The sequence below is a fragment of the Chiloscyllium plagiosum genome, chromosome 13 (assembly GCF_004010195.1).
Source record: "Chiloscyllium plagiosum isolate BGI_BamShark_2017 chromosome 13, ASM401019v2, whole genome shotgun sequence".
NCBI lineage: Eukaryota > Metazoa > Chordata > Chondrichthyes > Orectolobiformes > Hemiscylliidae > Chiloscyllium > Chiloscyllium plagiosum.
This window is the reverse complement of record NC_057722.1, coordinates 29,429,130-29,450,595: the sequence shown is the minus strand read 5'-3', so window position 1 is coordinate 29,450,595 and position 21,466 is coordinate 29,429,130. Positions and strand designations below refer to the sequence as shown.

General features: G+C 43.2%; 1 protein-coding gene across 2 annotated transcripts in view; it reads right to left on the bottom strand.

Moving 5' to 3' along the window:
* schip1 (schwannomin interacting protein 1) overlaps nt 1-21,466 on the bottom strand; it is an 809,528-nt gene that overhangs the window by 150,442 nt on the left and 637,620 nt on the right. The window contains exons 1-2 of one of the 2 annotated variants that reach the window (XM_043702130.1): nt 17,654-18,421; nt 8,475-9,053 (exon numbers count right to left, since the gene is read on the bottom strand). In XM_043702130.1, coding sequence (XP_043558065.1) covers nt 8,475-9,053; nt 17,654-17,659 — 585 coding nt within the window. In that variant the 5' untranslated portion in view covers nt 17,660-18,421. Of the gene's footprint in view, nt 1-8,474; nt 9,054-17,653; nt 18,422-21,466 lie in introns of those variants that run through there. The other variant, XM_043702129.1, reaches the window with a different exon arrangement.

Genomic DNA, 21,466 nt, shown 5'->3' with positions numbered 1-21,466 from the left:
GAAACCAAAGCAACGGATGGAGAAACTATCATAGAACTCTGCTAATAGGGAGCCTGATATTATTCTTCCTTGAAAATTTCCTCCGTCCCTCTAACTAATCCTTGCCATCACTTGCCTGCTAATTTCTCAAAAATAGTTTGTATGATCCAAAGTTTGTAAAGGAAGATAGAGAAATTCAGATCAACCCTTAGAAAATAAGGTTACAGTAAAACATTAATCAACAGAATTTCATACATCACTAACTATGATCAGAAAGAAGACCAAGATAAAGCACGGCAATACAGAATATCATAAAATGAACAAGAACCATTTCATTTAATCTATTCCCATAAAAACTGTGGGCATGACTGGTTCTTAAAATCTTCTCTACAGCCATTAACTTCCAATTGTAGACTACACACAGAACCAGCAAGATTTCTAGCAAAGAAAAAGATTTCCCAAAAAGAAATCATTAATCCTTACAAATTGAAGCTGGAGAGAACTTTGGTTCATAACCACTCAAATGAAATTGATTTCACTGCATCGCAAGTAAATTAATCATCTTGCTTCTTCAGGTCAGCCTAACAAAACCAAATGGGAATATTTATCTTCTGAAAGATGGATAAGGCCAGTGACTGTTTATTACTAAAACCATACCTGAGATATTTTGTGAATGAAAATTGATTTTAAACATTCAAACATTACAGTTGTTCAGTTATTAAAGCTCTGGTTTCATAGTCAATCACTTGTGTTCAATCAGCCTTGCTGCACGTTAAATCAATTCGGTCTCCAACATGTCTGCCAGGTGGTGCACTGCGTCAAAAATCATGTTTTCCTTCTCAGGATGGTATTAAGAGTAGTTACAAGGGACACTTGTAATCAGACAAGCTGCCAAACCAGTGAAACAAGCTAATGTAGAAAGGAAAAATAAATGGAGTCTAACCAAATTAAATTATTCAGAGTCAAGAATAATGCTTAATGTTTGTAGCAAGTCTGTCCCAAAAACCCCAAAGCACCCTGGAAAATGCACTCACAGGAGCAAACTACCAGAAAAAAAGTCATGCCCGCAAGGCGAATGGAAGTAAATGAAGAAGAGCTGCTCCTCCTAATCACAGGTTGGTTCTCTCTCATGCTTGTTGCTGATGGGTTCACCAGTGGGTCTCTCAGCAGAAAAGACAGGAGTGAAACAGCTTGGAATTTGAGGAGCAGTGAATCACTTGGTCAGTAACTGTCAGCAATGGGTGAGGTGGTGGTGGGGGGGGGGGGGGGGGGGGGGGGGGGGGGGCAGCGTTAATAACAGGGAGCTAGGGACCTGAAACTGAATGTAGGGGAAGGGAGTGCAGATCTACTGTCTGAGGCCATGACCTGGGACCAGCCTTTTTAACCAGGCTGGAAGAGGCAGATAGAGCTGAGTAGGAAGTGGAGTAGGAAGGTTGTCCACTGTCTTCTGACCACAGTCATAATCAGGGTGGAGGTGAGAAAGTGGCAGTATCCATACCCACCACCCTCCTGCCTAATTAAATACCCATTGCGACCAAACACACCATGGGATGAATGTAAAGAGTAAACTTCGATGAACAACTGGGATTCACAATCCTTTATTTGAAAAAATTTCATCTCAGTTTAAATGACTGACTTGTTATTCTGACACCATACTCCTGTGTAAGAGATTCTATAAGCAATTGAAAAAAAATTGTTGTTCCACTTGGTCAAGCTGCCTCAGAATTTTCTATTTTCAATAAGATAATTTCTCATTCTCCTATAAGCCAGAGAATATAGGCCCAATTTAGTTTTTCATCATATGAAAACCTATTCATCCCAAGAACCAACCATTAAATTTGGCGACCTAAAATGCACAGTATACTCAAGGTGTGGTCTCACCAATGCCCTGTATGATTGTAGCAAGACTTCTTTATTCTTGATTTGGAGATGCCGGTGTTGGACTGGGGTGTACAAAGTTAAAAATCACACAACACCAGGTTATAGTCCAACAGATTTAATTGGAAGCACACGAGTTTTCAGAGCACCGCTCCTTCATCAGGTGATTGCCTTCTAATTAAACCTGTTGGACTATAACTTGGTGTTGTGTGTTCTTTATTTTTGTACTCCAATCCACTTACAACAAAAGCCAACATGCCATTTGTCATCTCAGTTGTTTGCTGTATTTGCTAATTATCCAAATTCACAGTTTGAGTCTTTTATGTTGCCCTGAACACCAACATGTACAGGTTTTGCTGCTTTTAAATATTTTCTGATTTTCTGTTCTCTCACTTGTTCCACTTTATACATCTTATTATTCATTCACAAAACTGCCCATATTTCTTTGTGGCCTGACAAGTTATATTTCCACATAGATATGCATCATCAGCAAACTTAAATACATTACCAGATTAGAGTGGAGCTGGAAAAGCACAGCAGGTCAGGCAGCATCCAAGGAGCAGAAAAATCGACGTTTCGGGCAAAAGTCCTTCATCAAGAATAAATAATTACTGTTTGGCTCTCTGTCCAAGTCATTAATAGACATGGTCAATAACTGACATCTCAGCACTGATCCTTGCAGTGTTTCTCTAGTTACAGCTTACAAACTTGAGAATGCCCTATTTATGCCTACTCTTTGCTTCATGTCCATTAAGCAATCCAATATCCATGTTAACATATTATCCTTGACTCCATGAGACCTTATTTTGCCTTTGAATCTTTGCACAGCATCTTACCAAAAGCCTTTTGGAGATATGGGCATACACCATTTACTCCTTCCCACTTATCAACCCTAGGAGTTACATCCTCAAAACAAAACTGACAAGTTTGACAAACAGATCTCCCTTTCACAAAACCATGTTGATTCTATCACAGTATATTATCAATTTTTAAGTGCATTGCTAAGGTATATTTGATAATAGATTGCAGTACGATCCCAATGACCTATGTCTGGCTCAATTTGTCCATTTTCTTTCTCACTTCTTTCTTAAATAGCAGTGACAGACTTGCTAACTTCCAGTTTGCTGGGACCATTCCAGAAGAGGAAATTTGGGAAAATTGTAACTAGTGCATCCACTATCTCTGAAGCTATTTCTGACAAACCCCAAGAATGTTGGCCATCAGGTCCTGGGGAGTTGTTGGATTGGTTAGTCCCTTCGTTTTCTCAAGTTTTTTTTCCTGACACCAATTATCTTTATTTCCTCACCTGCTGAGGCACCTAGGTTCCTCTTTATTTCTGGCATGTTACTTAAATCTCCGACCGTGAAGTCAGACACAAAACATTTACTCAATGTCTCAGCTTTTTACTTTGCTCCTAAAGGATCAATTTTACAAACATATGATATAGAAAATGTTGTTGGCTACTTGGCCCCTCGAGCCTGCCTTGCTATTGGTTAAGATCATGGCTGATTGGATCGTAGCCTCAATTCCAATTTCCTCTCTATCCCTCATATCCTTTGATTCCCTTGTCAATTTAGAATCTATTTAATACAGCCTTAAAAAGTATTCAATGACATTAGCCCCATTGCTCTGCAGAGCTTGTTAGAACTTGCAACAACTCAATCTATTCTTATATTCTTGGCTGATTTACCCTTTTTTCTTCCCTTTTCAACTAAGTTTTTGGTGGCCCTTTGCTGGTTTCTAAAACATTGCAATTCCTCAGGATTGCTTTAATTGCTTACAACTTTATAAGCCTTTTCCTTCAGTCTTTTCTAATACTACCCTGACCCTCCTCCGATGCTACAGGTCGATCCAGTCAACCTTAGCCAGTTCTCCCCTCGCCCTTGTATAATTAGCATTGTTTAAGTTGAAAATTCTATTTTAAGAGTGGTGTATATCACTTACAAACTCAGCACTGATTTCAATTGTATTATGGTCACTTGTACCCAAAAGAGCTTTTACTTCAGATTACAAATCAGCCCTGCCTCATTACACAATATTTGGTCTAAAATAACTTTATTCTTAGCTGGTTTCACAAAATACTGTTCTGTCATAAAAACATTGCACAAATTCAACTTCTAGACCTTTCTTCTCAAATTTGAATAGCCCAGGCTAAATGAGGATTAAACTGTTCAGGTTTGGTAGCTCCAACTTCTACCACTACTAAGAAGATTGAGGGCAACAGACACATGTGATTGCTTGCTGTAATATCAGTGGAAGACCCAAAGAAAGCATGTATAAAGCAACAGGTGACAAGGAAATGCAGAGCAGAAAAGCACCTAATGAATTAAGTGAGGAGGGTTAGAAAGAGGAACTGGACTAATAAGCTCACTGACAAGTTTTCAAATTCAAGATGCAGCTTTTTCTTGAGAGACTTTACATCCAGGTAACATCCAAGATTCAAGTTGCAAGTCAAAACAATCAAAATTACATTTGCCAAGAATGTGGAGTAACTTTAGCTTAACATTCCTAGCAGGGAACTAACTAGATCGGATCAAGCACTCATTTTCAGTTTCAACAGAAAATAAACCCAATTCAAGCTACAAGATTAAGATTTGTCCCATAACTTTTGAAGGTAAAAGGTCAGGCAGTACTAGATTGTGTCATTGTGCCGAACAAATTACATACCATTCTGCTGCCCCCTCCTCCTCAGGGCATTCACTGAAATTCACCAAGAGATCAATGTACACATGCTGGCATGTTTAATATTTTCACACATAATAACAATTTTGTTGGATTTTTAATTTCAGTTAAAATCACATATATGAACAATTCATGTTTCAGTGAAAAACAGAGTTTCTGTAATTAAAAACAAATAAATGTACTGGACTACAATCAGGCTTTAGGACACAGTTCCGCCAATTTTGTTTTAGAAATATAAAGGTGAAATAAACAAATCAAGACATTAGAGATTGTAAAATTCATTCAGGGCATGCTTGCTTCACTGGCTGGGCCAGCGTTTATTGCTAACCCTAATTAGCCTTCAGAAGGTGGTAACAAGCTGCCTCCTTGAATTGCTGCAGTCCATGGCCATGTGGGTACACCCACATTGCTATCAGAGAGGGACTTTCAGGATTTTGACCAAGCAATAGTGAAGGAATGACAATATATTTCCAGATGCGTGGCTTGGAAGGAGAATTTGTGAGTGGTGGGTGTTCCCATGTATCTGCTGCCCTTGTCCTTGAGAGGTAGTGATTTGGACGGTGCTCTCTATGGAGTTTGGGAGAGTTGGTGCAGTACAACTTGTAGTTGATGCATGCTGCTGCCACTGTGTGTTGGTGATGGGAGGAAGTGAATGTTGAAGTTATTAAATTGGGTGTCAGTCAAGTGAGGAGAAAGTGAGGTCTGCAGATGCTGGAGATCAGAGCTGAAAATGTGTTGCTGGAAAAGCGCAGCAGGTCAGGCAGCATCCAGGGAACAGGAGAATCGACGTTTCGGGCATAAGCCCTTCTTCAGGGTGTCAGTCAAGTGGGTTGCTTTGTGGGGAAGAGCCTGATGTGTTGCTAAGACCAAAGTCTAAAGACTGTGTTTACTGACACCAGCACATGTACATCATGTGTCACTTTAATCACATGTGCTAATATAAAAAGTTTGGGGGGGGGGGCAACACGTCCCAGGAGAGGGAAAGATTGGGACTGACAGAAATAGGGAAATTGGGAATCGAGAGGGAGATTGGGAAGAGAGGGGGGAACAGTGCGGGACCTAGTAAAGAACTGGAGGGTGTGATGGGGTGGTAAGAGAGAGCTGGGGGGAGTATGGGGGATCAAGGTGGAAAGGGCATCCTGGGTCTTAGTGCCCTCATTGTTGCCGTGGCCTCTTTCCTCCTCACTCCAAAGGTCTCCCATCCTGCATCCGGTGGCTCTCTCCTCACCAGTACACCCTCTTTCACAATCACACGCACTTCCCTGCACACAATGTCACATATAAATTCCATGAGATGACAAACTATGTTGGAATCATGTGCATTCCTGAATGAGCATACGTGTGTATTTGCCTGCAGTCATGTGTATTAGCTAACATTGCTTAGTCTAGAAACCTCATTTCAAGAGTATAAAGCTAATGAGCTAGTTCCACTTGGTTGCTTTTGCTCAACACTAACAAACACTGAAAATAAATGTGTGTGTCTGTGGAGCATTTTCTAGTGAAACAGAACAAAAACCAAGACAAAACTTGCAGTTCAAGTCAGCTGAACAACTCGTGACACGTGAAAACGTTGCACTCCCCATATTCTCAGCCACTTACGACTGAGTAAATGCAGGAATGGTTTACTTGAATAGGTAATGCTTTATTTTTAAAACCAGGTTGGAAGAAAATCATCCTTTGAACAGAAATACTCTTCAAAACATTTATTTTCTTCCAATGCAAAAATATGTTCATTGTCATCAGACACACCCAAAACATCTTCATCCTTACTGTTGATTTAACCAAAACACAGTAATTTTCAATATAATCTTCTGAAATATCCTGCAGTTTAAAATACACAATCAAAACCCATGCTGATGTCTGATTAAATAAAGGTCTTATGGGAATTGACTTAGAACAAAGCATAAATTGTTCAAATGCATTGAAACTGCAATTCCTTTTGCACTGATGCCTATCAGGATCAGTAAGACTCACCCAAGAAGAAACCCAATATAAAACTGAATTTACTTTGCAAATAAAATTTATATTTCTGACATTCTTGGATTTACTGAAATCTTGTTCTACTTTAGCATAGGTTTGAAAACATTCTATTCTGAAGCATCTTATTGAACACATGTACCACCTAGAAACAGTGTAGTCTCCTGTCTACATAAAGCCATTGCTTAGCAACATTGTGGAAAACATATCTCTCTTTTGAAGTCCAACACATGGATCTGGATTTTATGACCCTTGCCTGGCATGTTTGACACGGCTGGGGCAGGGAGGGGAAAGAAGCGTGCTTTAAATGACTGTGTTTGACCTGCCCTCTGCCTGCCCATTCGTTCACACATGGGGACATTTGCCACAGTAACATCAAAATGAAGAACCACCTCACAGAATATAACATCAGCTCTCTCTTCACTTCACAATTCTCAAGCTTGGAAACTTTGTGACAAATTGAACTACATCATTAAAACAAATTAAAAGAACTTCAAGTACTATACCACCCACTCTAAAAAAAGGGCTGATTGCAATGTAAAAGAGATTGCAGTCGGGGAGAATAATCAGCTCAGCCGCAACCTGCATCAGAACTTCAAAATCGAAGCTGATCATTCTTTCACTTCACAGCTTTAATATTTTACCCAATTCTACCTCCCCTCACCCTTAACTTGTTCTTATTCCTTGAATGACAATGAGTGTGTACATATTTTATGGGACTTAATGCTTACAATGTTTACACTTTGTACTGAGTGATTTGACAATAAAACAAACTCCTTAACTTTGATGAACTCAGTAGATTGATCTTACTTGATTCTAGCTTTACACTTGGTTAAATATATAGTGAATTGTAAACAAATGTAATATTTAAAAAATTCAAACCCTGTTATACTGGCCTCGGGGGTGAAAAGACTGTAATTTATTTACCTCACTGAACTTTACCATATCACGTTCACATACCCAGGATCAAGTGATTCCAAAGAGGACAAATAAGCAAACAGCTGCCTGTGAAGATCCACATCCTCAACAATGAAAGCTACAGTGTTACAATGTGGCCTATTTCAGTCCATAGATTGGTCCATAAATTGAATACATTCAGAAAAGTTAAGTTGCACACCACACGTAATCTCCTAGAAAGAACAAATCTGCTAGCAAGAATTCAAATCTGCAAATTGTTAAATGGTCAGTTGTGTAATGTCCAAACACGTGATAAAACAAAGCAACCAGAGCCTCGGGAGTCTAATGGCTTCAAAGAAGAGACACTCAACAAGGAAAGGCTGCTATATTAAAGAGAAAAAAATGCTTCCTGAAGCTTCAATTTTGTAAACCACAGTGGAGTAATCTGATTTGCTTTGTGATTGATCAATAAATGAGGCTGGCTGACCAATACTATTAGAAGGGGAACTATGTTTGAGAAGCACAAATAATTAGCTTCAATATCAGCCAGAATTGCGGGTAGTCTCAGGTGGGCAAGCAGGATTCCATAGTATTAAATGGTATTTACAGCACTGAAACAGGTCAATGGACAATACATACTTATGACTCATGCCAATAAGCTCTGTTTTTTTTCAGTCAGTTAACAGAAAGCAGTGCTTCATGCACAGCCACAGGGCAATAAAGCCTCACCTTTTGCCAACTTGTGTCTAAACTCACTTGAATTGGACAAGTATGGCAATATAATTTACACTTTATGTCAGGCAAGCAGAACTCAATTTGAACAGGTTCCTCAGTCACTTGATTTAGAGACTCTTAACAGTGTTTGTATGTGTTAAGTCCCTAAAACCTGCAAAAATATTGTTTTTTTTCAAGATCTTTATTCTCCACATTAAATTTCTGATTATTATACCCAATACTTTTCCACTGGACAACAGTTATTAGACCCAAAAGGGACTTGCCAAAAGCTTTTAATGTTAATTCTAAAAAGAGCAAATAAATAATTTTGCAAAGAACCAACTTACTGATGTGAAGTTTGTTTTTGTCTGGCTCTGGTTTTGGTTTTGTGCTTCTTGCTCTTGAAACTGTAAACCTGCAAGGTGCTTTTCTAGGGCTTCCCAATCCATGGTTGGAAGCTGTGCTTCTTCTGTAACAAAAGTCCCCGAGGTCTCCAACCGTTTTGTGGCTGCGCTGCCACCCGTTATTTGCAATGCCTTCTGCAGCTTTGGAAGAGTCTTATTTTCTTTTCCACCTCGCTTAGTTGGAGCTATATTGCCATTTTGTTTCATTTCACCTGTAGTGACAATCGAAGGTACTGGTGGGATGACTTTAACTTCTTGAATCTCCTGTGCTAAACTTCTGCTAGATGCTTTAACAAAGCCATTGTTCTCAGAGTAGTCACCATATTCACTTTCCCACTCTTCTATCACCTTCTTTTTATATTCCTGATAATCTTCATCTTCTTCATAGTCCCCCAATGTGGCAAGTTCCAGACTCGGTGAGGATTTGTACTCAGAGCATGGTGTCACTTTGTTGGAGCTTGATTCGGAACTTGCTCGACTACAAGGGTCACTTCCCAAATCCATACCATCTTCCCTGTAATCCTGAGGAGGAAATACAGTACAATTCAATGAAATATTTTTTTGGTTATCTTTGCATAATAAAATATTTAACAGAGTTAGTTCCCAATTTATTTCTTAAAATTACTAAATTTTTGAGTGTTGGCAGACTTCCTGAATGCATGACACAGAAGAGGTAATTATGATTCTTCCTGGCAAATGGGAGGTTGTGTTTCAATATACATGGGGTGAATTTCCATGGAAGCAAACATTTATGTTGATTATTCAATGTTTCCACAGCTTTGGCACTGCAGTTTCAGTGAGCTAGAGAGTTTCTCCCTTTATAAATCACAGACAGTGTAGATACCAATTGCAGTAATAAAGTATGTTCTTTAAAACTACCTCAAAGTTTGCACATAACATATTTATTAAATTTCAAACCAGAACAAGGAAGTTTATTTTTAAAATTTAACAACGATTACTTCAATATTATTCATTCATGTCAGCTTTAGAAATATTTTATGCGACAGCTGAATTTAAGAGATCTATTTTCTTGAAAATATTTACATTTCATTTGTTCATTAGTACTTTATCCAAAATATAAAACTTAAACAAACAATATCAATTTATTTTGCAGGCATTTGCTGATTCCAGTATTTGTAACATACTAAAGAATTTGTTTATTTGGATGAATATTTGCATCTTTCACTTTAACTTGCATACTTTATTCAAGTAACTTGCATAGAGTGCTGTGAGAAAAAGATCACAACCTTTTGGTCTTATTCACTCCTGTCAAGCAACACAATAAAAGTTTGTCTTGACTGTATTTGTATTTAGAGAATTTACCACTGCCAAGAAACCGAAGCATAACACAGAACAATAAGGTTGTCTTAAGCCCAGACTGAGTCCTTTCTGGTTTGAATATTGATTAAATAGAATAACTGATTCAAAGACATACTTGTTTCTAAGAGGGAAAATAACCACCAATTATCACAGAATTTAATTACCTGTGTGGAATTGAAACTCCAAATGTCCCACTAGTTTTATGCACTTAATTTGTGAATCCAATATAGTGAATCAAGTGCAACATTAACCCAAGATCATCAAATTCATTCTAAATGGTTTTTATCATTTGGGACCTTGCAAATCAATGACCTCAACCACCGAGAAGGTCAAAAGAAGCAGAAACATAGAAACAAGGCCCTAGGTTCCTTTAAAAGTCATATCCCATTCTGTCGTGGCCACTGTCAAAATCTGGAATTCCTGGCCTACCAGTGCTGAGGTAGTACATTCAGTACTAGGACTCACCACTATCTCTAAATTTAGGCATGGACAATGAAAGTTGACCCTCTTGGTAACATCTATACCTCATTCAAGTCTTATTTTTTAAAAGTTCATTAACCTACACCCACTGAATGAAATCTACTCTTGGAATCCTAGAAATAGGAAACCAGAATTATTAATTATGTCAAAGCAATGCAGTAAATTAACTACTGGCTTTTGAGTGTTGTGACCTGGATTCAAATTTAGCCTGGTCTAACAGGATGAAAGTTTCTTCCACCTGCTGACAACAAAGGCAATCTCTCCAGGTTCCAATAGCAATAGCAGTGATTCTGAACTCACCATTCTAACCAGAAACCAAAGAACAGGTAATCTGAAAAATGAAAATTTAGAAATTGAGGATTTTTTAATTTCAAAAATATACTTTATTCATAAAAATATATTTATATACACTGATAGTCAATAAAGCAGTTTAGCTCCATACAGTATTATATGAAGAAACAAACAAACACAGGAGTTTGACTCGATCCAACAAACAAATCAAGCCATTTCTTACTTGTACAAGATTATATTTACATATATTTGAGGAACCTGAGGGTCTGAAAATTGAACAGACCCCCATTAACTTCAGCAGTAAGACCTCAGATGGTGATCTTTCCCCACTGTGCCTTGGTGGCAGCTGCCCCAGGCTTTCGTGTGTTCCTCAGCACACAGTCCTGAACCTTGGAATGTACCAGTCTGCAACACTCAGTTGAGGTTAACTCCTTGCTCTGGAAGATCAACAAGTCTCAGGCAGACCAAAGAGCATCTTTCACCAAATTGATGATCCTCCAGGCACAGCCAATGTTTGTCTCAGTGTGTGTCCAGAGGAACCATCGAGCTCAGAGTTCTGCATCATGGAGTTGTTTGAGATGAACCTCGCCAAAAACCACTGCATCTTCCTTCAGACTTCCTTTACAAGGACATATTTCAGAAGGATATGTGTAACAGTCTCAACCACCCCACAACTGCTTCGAGGGCAGTGTACTGTGGCGCAGATTGTCCAGGCATTCATAAAGGATCTCACAGGTGGTGCCCTTCTCCCCACTACCCAAGCTTGGTGCTTGTTGGAAAATTCTGGTGATGACATATTCTGCCAAATGACTTTGACAGTCTGCACAGGGAACCACGCAACAGGATCCACCCTCTCCTTTACCCACAGGGTCTTGAGGGTGCTGCATGCTGAGCACTTCCTGATGGACTTGTGCTCAAAAGTCTTTTGTCTTTGCAAATTTTCCCATGAAGGACAGGTCATATCGAGCTGTCTAACTACTTGTAGTGTTCCACAGCAACGAGGCCAGGCATCAGAGGCAGGTAGAACCTCATTATGTAGTGACACTATGCACAGTTTAACACAGCCACACACAAAGGTGGTGTTGGGTACATTCTTCATCCCTGCTTATCCAGAACTTTGTACATAGTGTCCCTGTGAACAGGGTCCATCTCTGACCTCCAGATCAAGTGGAAGACAGCTCAGGTGACTCCAACAATGCAGGTTCTGGAAACAGGCCAGACCTGCACCACATACAACAGAAAGAGCACCTCAGACCTGATAACCATGGTTTCACCCGCAATGGAGAGGCAGCGGTGATTCCAGAAGCCCAGTTTCTGCCTCACCTCAGCAATGCACTGCTCCCAAGTTTTTTCACATGCCGTGGCCCCTCCGAACCATATTCCCAGCACTTTCAGGTAGTCTGTCCTGACTGTGAAGGGAATGAAGGATCAGTTGGTCTGGTTCCCAAAGAACATGGCCTTGCTCTTGCCTCCTTTGACCTTTGCTCCCAAGGCCAGTTTGAATTGGTAGCAGATGCTCATGAATCTACACATTGACAGTGGATCTGAGCAGAAAACAGTGACATCATCCATGTGCAGGGAAGCTTTGATCTGAAGGACTTTGCTGCCTGGAAAAGTTTCCCCTCTCAGACTCTCATCCTTCCTGATGGAGTCAGCAAAAGGCTCTATACAACACACAGACACAGCAGGAGAGAGTGGGCAGCCCTGCCAGACTCCAATCCTGATTTGGAAACTTTCTGATTGCCACCCACTACCAATATTGGTGTACAGCAGTCAGATTCAATTGGGGATTGCCTCCCAAGCCCATTTTGGATAGCACGTCCTACATGTAGGTGTGGGATATCCTGTTGAATGCCTTCTCCTGGTCCAGACTGATAATGCAGGCATCCACCCCACTGTCCTGAATGTAGGCGATCATATCACTGAGGGGCCTGAGGGTCTCAGAGCTCATCCTGTTCAGTACATTGGTTGGGGTGAAGCATTGACGCCAAAATAGACCTGACCTGGTTGGCAGTGACCTTTGACAGGACTTTGTGTTCTGCATTCAGCAGTGAAATTGATCACAGTTTCTAATTTCCTCCTTCTTCCCTTTCGCTTGCAGGTGAGAATGGATTCACACATGGTGCCTACCAGAAGAATACCATTGTACACCTCCAGCAGGTCCTGGCCAATCAAGTCCCACAGACCTGAATACAACTCGGCCAGTAGGCCATCACTTCTTGGAGTTTTCTTCTTTTCTAAAGACTCGAGGACCTTGGTCAGCTCATCCAGCAATAATGGCTGGTGCAGGCTATCCCGTGTGCTAACACCTCTACGACAGATGACAGGACCGACTAAGAGGCTGCACTATCTGTGGATTTGTGTCATACAGTTTGGCATAAAAGGATTTGCTGATCCTCAGGATGTCAGTCTGAGATGATGTTACTGAACCATCTTTTTCCTTCAGGCTGCGGAGCACGGAGATCTCCCTGTGCACCTTCTGGAAGGAGAAACATGAGCACATCTCATTCTGCTCCATGATGCAAACCATGGACTGGAAGGTTAACTTGGAGGTCTCCGAGGCAATGAGTAAGGCTTGCTGATTCCCCACCTCCTGGAGGGCCTCCATGATATCAAACCCCATTGCTTGTAGTAGGAGTAGGTTCTGCATGCTTTTCTGGAGTTTGGAGTATTTGCCTATCTCTCTTTAGACTTTTGAACACCTTTGAAGATAAAGAACCTCTTGATGTTTCTCTTGACTGTTTCCCCCTAGCCTGCTGGAGACTCACAAATGGGCTTCATGATTCTCCAAGCTATGTAGTCCCTTTGAGCTACAAAATGTTTTCTGGGTCAGCAATTTCACATCCAGCTTCTACATTCCTTTGCCAGCCTGCTAGTCGTCCTGTGGGTGACAGTTGGCCTGCAGGAGGCAGTGGTCAGAGAAGAACACCGGTTTGACGTCGGTAGATCTGACCGAGAACACGTGGGACACAAACAGCAAATCTATCCTTGAGCGGATCGACCCACCTGGCCACAACTAGGTGTATCTACGCTGCGCACTGTCTACAGGGCTGATAAAGATGTCATACAGCTTTGTGATCCTGACTGTTTTCATCAGGAATCTTGATGATGCCAACCTAAAATGTCATGGATCCTAGCAAGTCAAGGCAGTTTCTGACTGCTGTAGTTTCATCCACTTCACAGCACAATTTCAATGCAGTTGTTAAATCTGTTTAAAAAAAAAAGTCAGTGTGTCCCTTGAGCTCACCATAATTTACTTAGATGTTTTCAGAGTCCAGGCATTACTGACTACACTATCAAACCATGGAGAAAGTGAGGACTGCAGATGCTGGAGTGCCAGAGTTGAAAAATGTGGTGCTGGAAAAACAGGGTGATAGGCCGGAGAGTGGGTGGGCCGGATTGGGTCAGGAAGAAGATTGCAGGTCAAGAGGGCGGTGCTGAATCCGAGGGTTTGGACTGAGATAAGGTGGGGGGAGGGGAAATGAGGAAGCTGGAGAAATCTACATTCATCCCGTGTGGTTGAAGGGTTCCTAAGCGGAAGATGAGGCACTCTTCCTTCAGATGTCATGTAGCTAGGGTCTGGCGATGGAGGAGGCCAAGGACCTGCATGTCATTGGCGGAGTGGGAGGGGGAGTTAAAGTATTCAGCTACGGGGCGGTTGGGTTGGTTGGTGCGGGTGTCCCAGAGGTGTTCCTTGAAACGTTCCGCAAGTAGGCGGCCTGTATCCCCAATGTATAGGAGACCACATTGGGTGCAGCGGATACCGTAAATGATGTGTGTGGAGGTGCAGGTGAATTTACAAGGGATATAGAAGTATCCATTGGGGCCTTGGAGCGCCTCATCATCCGCCTAGGAACCCTCCAACCACACGGGATGAATGTAGATTTCCCCAGTTTCCTCATTTCCCCTCTCCCCACCTTATCTCAGTCCCAACCCTCGGATTCAGCACCGCACTCTTGACCTGCAATCTTCTTCCCAACCTCTTTGCCCCCACCCCCTCTCCAGCCTATCACCCTCACCTCCTTCCACCTATTGTATTCCCAGCGCCCCTCCCCCAAATTCCCTCCCCCCTACCTTTTATCTCAGCCCGCTTGGCACACCAGCCTCATTCCGGAAGAAGGGCTTATGCCCGAAACGTCGATTCTCCTGCTCCTCGGATGCTGCCTGGCCTGCTGTGTTTTTCCAGCACCACATTTTTCAACACTATCAAACCATCTCAAGTTTAACAGCTGGTTATGAAGTTCCATGCAAATCTAACTTCCAAAGCAGGGAAATCTGAATTACAGCCAATGCTGTAAGCAAGCTATGATCTTGAACTTACACTGTAACTTTCAGTCTCAGAGTTATAACCATGGCTTATATCCAGCTCTAAGTGAAGTGTACAAATGATTCATCAATGAGTTACAACTTTCTTTGAGTCTACACACCCATATTGACATTTCTACAAGCTAATAGTCTTAAAATTAAGAGGATTAGTTGGTACCTGAATTAATATGCCCCGCAAAATTCAAATGAGGTACACCGTATAGGTGTTCATAATTTTGGTCTCTGTCACCACAAATTGTTTTATCCTCCATTGATACATTTCTAGGTCAATTTCTGGTACATACAGTATGATTAAAATGATCAACCTGCGACAGGAATTGCAGCAGTTAAAGCACCATAAATATGCATAAACAATGACACAAAATAGCAAATGTAGAATTTAGTGAGCAGAGTTGAAATTTATTACTGGTTAACTGCTCAGACTGTGCCACAGAAACAAAACCTAAGAATGTTTATTGGTTATGTTACTCTCAACTTTGTACCCTTAATTGTTTGCTGGACCCAAGCCGGGATATGTTTAACACACCCAGAAGCATGAGTTGGAAATCACTGAACACTCACTTGATAGGTTTTTTAAAATTTTATGATGGATCTTTAATTGGGCCAAACAGTTCCCATCTAAGACTGCAACTGCTGTATTCAGCCAATCAGTACAATATGATGTCAAACATTGACAGGGAAATGATTTGTTTGGCTGTCCCACTGGTAGTAATACATACTTGTATCTAAGACATGCATGTATATTTTATTTCTGCACACTATAAACAAGCACGTGACCCAGTGGCAGGAAACACATAAAAAAAAAGCAGGACAGGTCTTTTCTGTGTCTCACTCATTTGCATACATTGTTCTTGAAAAACAGAAGAGCACTCCTGGGGTTATTTTCTTCCCACATCGCCTCTTTGTTTCCTTCTCTATACACATGGATACCGGGTGAAATAAAACATGGAACATTTCTGCTTGAATGTTTAATAGCTGATAATTACATATCACATTCTACAAATTCCAGTTAACCAGACAATAATTTAATTTTCATTGCCAGGCACAATTCATAATAGATGCATAATTAAAAATCTGTTAACAAGAATTAAGCCATCTTTTTGATGAGGATAAATGCAAATAGCTTCCATAGTGCATTCTGGAAAAATGAGAAACAGATTTGCCTATGTTGAAACATGTTTTTAATAGCATTCACACTGTGGATCTTGTTTAAGCTATTCTACACGGGCAGGTGCTGTTTATTTTAAAAAAAAACAAAATCTTGGGCCTTCAGGCCCTAAGCTGATGCTTCTGGAGTACTTGTGAACCATTTGCCAGCGACAATACCAAGACAGCTTAAAGGGAGATGTACACTGTAAATGCGGGTTTAGCTGGGGGTTCTGGTCCGAGTGAACATTTCTAGTTTCAGCCCTTCTTTACCCTTTGCTAATAGCGTTACAGAATGCGCATTGGCGGCAAAAGGCCAGAACTCCTGACAAAAAAACAAACCAAAGAAACACAATATAAACTCCAGGAAGTTAGAGGGGCTAGCCGATTCCCTTTCCTATGATATTAAACTGCCTATCTTACATCCTTCAAGTTTAATGAAAGGAAAAGGAAATGGTTAAAACATCTGAAAGACAGTAATCGGGGGTTAGCTGAGAGATCAGCTCCCAGCTCCTCAGTCCCTGACTCCGGCTACTTGGCTGCTCAGGAAAACCACAAAACTGCGGCTCCAGCTCCTGGAAGCTATCAAACAAAGGGGAACTTAGTAGGAAAAGGAAAGGAATGAGGAAAAAAAAACCTGACTGTGAAGCAGTACTGTACTTACAACGGGAATGATTCAGGCTCGGCATGGAGGCAGCTAGCGGGATTAAAAAGAAAGAGGGAGCGGACTCCCTGCTTTCATCTCACCGCCACCATCCTCTTAAAAGGGAAATGTGCTGGGACGCTCCCTGCTGAATCTATTCACACGCCTTTTTAATTTGTTTGAAACATGGCATTTAGCAGAGAGCGACAGTTTTATAGTGAAAGTTTAACTAAGTACAAACTGTGAGGTCTTGTTTCCCACCTAAATCCATTGCAATCAAAACTCAAAAAAGGTAAGGGTTAATGAGTGAAATGAACTCGTCCTGCTGGTACAAGGGCGACAAGTGGGTTTTTTTTTGTCGCACATTTTAAGGTTTCCCCTTTAAAGTAAGATTTTGACGTCAGCCAACAAGTATGTGGATTCGAGAATCAGTTCAGACAGGATGGGGATGGGTGCACCGGGCACAAAGCGGTTCCCTGTCCAGCAGCTGGAGCTGGAGTGACGGCAGAGCTCAGACCACCCTCGCCCTGCGTTCAAGGCGAGCGGGAGACTGAACACACAATCTGTGCTCACACTTTCAGCTTGGAGCTGGGCAGCATTCTCGCCAAAGTTCCAACGGTGCCTTTAAGCCTCAGCGACAGTTGCAAATTGTGATTCCAATCTTTACGCGTTCCATTATACCCCCAAAAGCAAAGTGCGTTTCTCAATTTAAAACAAAAATCAAAAATTGCTGGAATATGATTGTACAAGCTGACCCGTCAATTTCTCCAACGTTAAACTAAACTGAAGATGCCGGGGAAATAAAGCACAGAACTTGCGGAGATTCTCACCACTGCAACCAAACACAACTGAACAGGACCAAACATAACGTAACGCCACTATTATAACCTGCATCCTCTTAAATGACAGTACTTACAGTCATTTTCTGGTCCAAAATTTCCCATCAAGTCATTGTCCAGTGCAGATCATGATTTTCTTTGCTGGGCCCCCATAAAAATCTCCTATTGCTCTCCCATGCCTCTGTAACCCATCCTTCCAGGACTATAGTTTAAAAGGAGATTTTGCCCGGAATGCTCTACTTAAATATGCTGGCAGCTTGAGGTAGCCACGACCGAGATAGCTCCGGTGGTAAATGTCAGTGAGATCGCCTCTGAATTGGCGACGTGCTGAGATAGCACGGAATCAGTCGCAACCTTCCAAAATGAATTCTGAAGCTTTCCCACTCTTTCTGTGCCCGGCCTTTTTACACGCATCGACCTTCTATGAAAACGTCTGTCTCATCTGAATAATTCATGGGAGTTGTTTTGAGTGCTTTTCGTTTCCGCGCGTGTTTTAAATCATTCATCACAGGCTCATGTTGGTCCTTCGATTTAATTTTTATGAGCATTATCCGTCATGCGAAGAATCATCCACAGCGAACCTGCCACATCCAGTATGGTCAGGGTCAAACCAGCGGAACACTTAGCGCACCTGGACTGCTGAGGGGCAAGTTGGAGAAATAGCGATGATATCCCGAGAGGCTCTCAGAGCCTGTTACCCGCAGTGACTGGCAATGCTGCGCCCCTTGGAGAGAAACTGAATGAATTCCAGTTTTGAAAGTGCCATTTCATTCCGGTCCAAAGTCCGACAGTGTGACAAGAACAAAATCGGAGAATTTCTTGTTTTATTTCCGCCCTTTTTGAGTTTGTGTTGATTGAACACGGTAGCGCTGCAGTGTCTCCTGGCACGGCTGCTGTCGGGAGCGCGCTGCACTATCACCCTTGCTGGCTGCAGTAGGGGGCACCCTGCAGTGTCCCCTGGCACGGCTGCTGTCGGGAGCGCGCTGCACTATCACCCTTGCTGGCTGCAGTAGGGAGCGCTCTTCAATGTCTCCTGGCACGGCTGCTGTCGGGAGCGCGCTGCACTATCACCCTTGCTGGCTGCAGCAAGGGCTACCTGCAGAGTCCGCTGGCACGGCTGCTGTCGGGAGCGCGTGGAAGCATCCCTTTTGATGGCTCCTGTCGGGAGCGCGCTGGTGCCCCCTTTCCTGGCTGCTTTCGAGAGAGCGCTGCAGTGTCCCACTTGCTGGCTGCAGACGGGAGCGTGCTAGTGTCCTTTGGCCTGGCTATAGTCGGGAACGTGCTGGAGGTCTCTGGCCCTATTCCTGTCGGCAGCGCGCGGCAACGTCCCAAACACAGCTGTCGGGGATCCGCTGCTGTATCCCACTTGCTAGTTGCAGTCTGGAGCGCGCTTTAGTGGCTCCTGGCACGGCTCCTGTCAAGGAGCGCGCTGCAGTTTCCCCCACGAGCTGCAATCAGGAGCGCGCTGCAGTGTCCTTTGGCCTGGTTCCTGACGAGACCGTGCGGCAATGTCCCCTGCTCCGATAGCAGTCGGGAGCGCGCGTCGGTGGACACTGATCGGGCTGCAGTCGGGAGCGCGCGACAGCGGACCCTGCTCCAGTTGCAGTCGGGAGCGCGCAGCAGTGGACTCTGCTCCGGCAGCGGTCGTGGGCGCACGGCAAGGACCCCATGCCCGGCAATCGGGAGCGCGCGGCAACGTCGTCTGGCTCGACAGCCGTCGGGAGCGCGCGGCAGTGGACCTTGCACCGGCAGTTGTCGGGAGTGCGCGGCAGTAACCCCTGGCCCGACAGCAGTCGGGAGCGTGCGGCAGTGGCCCCTGGCCCGGCAGCAGTCGGGAGCGCGCGGCAGTAGCCCCTGGCCCGACAGTAGTCGGGAGCGCGCGGCAGTAACCCCTGGCCCGACAGTAGTCGGGAGCGCGCGGCAGTGGCACCTGGCCCGACAGCAGTCGGGAGCGCGCGGCAGTGGCCCCTGGCCCGGCAGCAGTCGGGAACCCGCGGCAGTGGCCCCTGGCCCGGCAGCAGTCGGGAGCGCGCGGCAGTAGCCTCTGGCCTGGCAGCAGTCGGGATCGCGCGGCAGTAGCCCCTGGCCCGACAGTAGTCGGGAGCGCGCGGCAATGGCCCCTGGCCCGACAGTAGTCGGGAGCGCGCGGCAGTGGCCCCTAGCCCGACAGTAGTCGGGATCGCGCGGCAGTGGCCCCTGGCCCGACAGTAGTCGGGAGCGCGCGGCAGTGGCACCTGGCCCGACAGCAGTCGGGAGCGCGCGGCAGTGGCCCTCAATGAACTGACTGGAAACAAAAGGCGAGCCCCAGCCAGCCCCGTCCCCGTCAGCAAGAATTACACCGTTTCCATGACAACGATATCCCAAGACTGCGACTCTATTTTGCATCATCTTCAATTTCTGCCACCCCCACTCGGGTCCTTTTTAGTTTGTTCTTTCGTGAAGGTGACGCGGTTTAATTCAAAACCAGCTGAGAATTAGCATGGCCAAGGAGGCTGGTGTGCCCTGGAAATCCACCTGTCTGGCTTGGAACGTGATACTCCTAAAAAAACCTCTTCAATATTTTCCGAACAGGCCAATTAAAATCGTTGAGTGATAATCAGGTCAGATCATACCCGTTAACCTCTTCTTATCGCTCCGAACCATTAACGATCACAATGAATCCAGTCCCCCAAACCTGTCACCCGCTGGTCTGGAAATTACACAAGTATTTCAGAAGTTAGAACAGGGACCTAGATGGTTAGTATTTCATACAATTTTGGACAATATATTGATACAATTGTAAAAGTTGTGGATACAATAGTTATCTCAGTCTGAGTGGGAGAATTTAGTACCGTTTTAAATAAATCTGTATTAATGTTGCTATTAAGTAACTGGTTTCATCTAGACTGGAGGACTTCATCCGCATGATGGAATTAGTCAGATGCTGCCTGCAAGGTTGTTTTGAAAAATAACAAACTGGATACTTTTTATTATAGCTTAAACTAAAATAATTCCTAAAAACCTGTTTACATGAAAACAATACACTGGAGCTGATAAACCAGGTGTGTATTTCTGACAGATAACCTTACCCCTGGGTTGCACACATCAGCAAATAATATACCCGCAATATCCTAAGATCCGCATCAGGCAGGACACTTTCTCTACGTTATGCCCATCAATTTGGGGCCAAGCTGACAAAAGTTACAACTGAAAGGTGAAAAAAGGAGATAGGACTAACAAACACATTCTAACTAACTCAAAAATAGTATTGGTACAATTGAAAAATAGTAATGGTCTAATTCCTTGGGTGACTGACTGTGTGGAGTTTGCACATTCTCCCCATGTCTGTGTGGGTTTCCTCCAGGTGCTCCGGTTTCCTCCCACCTTCCACAATCCAAAGATGTGCAGTTCAGGTGAATTGGCCATGCTAACTTACCTGTAGTGTTAGGTTCATTAGTCAGAGAGAAATGGGTCTGGGTGGGTTACTCTTTGGAAGGTCAGTATGGAGTTGTTGGGCCAAAGGGTCTGTTTCCACACTTTAGGGAATCTAACCTAAAAAAAAGTTACATGTGATGTTAGGATGATGCAAGGATAAGATGCTAGATAGGTAGGGATAGGGAATCAGCTGGGCCTGGTTGCAGAATGCCAGTAAAGTGAAGTGTTGGCTTGGTAGGGATAGACTGCAAGGGTAGAATATCAGATATGTAAAAGCTAAGGTGCCAGGTGGAAAGACTATTAGGGTGCTAAATGAATAAGTTGCCCACGTGTAGGGTGCCATCTGGAATAAGATAGCGTGCCAGGAGTGGGATATCAGATGCATAGGGTTATGTTAGCATTTAAGTAGGTTACCACCTGGGTAGGATACCAGCTAGATAGGAAGTAAGGTGTCAGGTGGGAAGGAAATAGGGTAC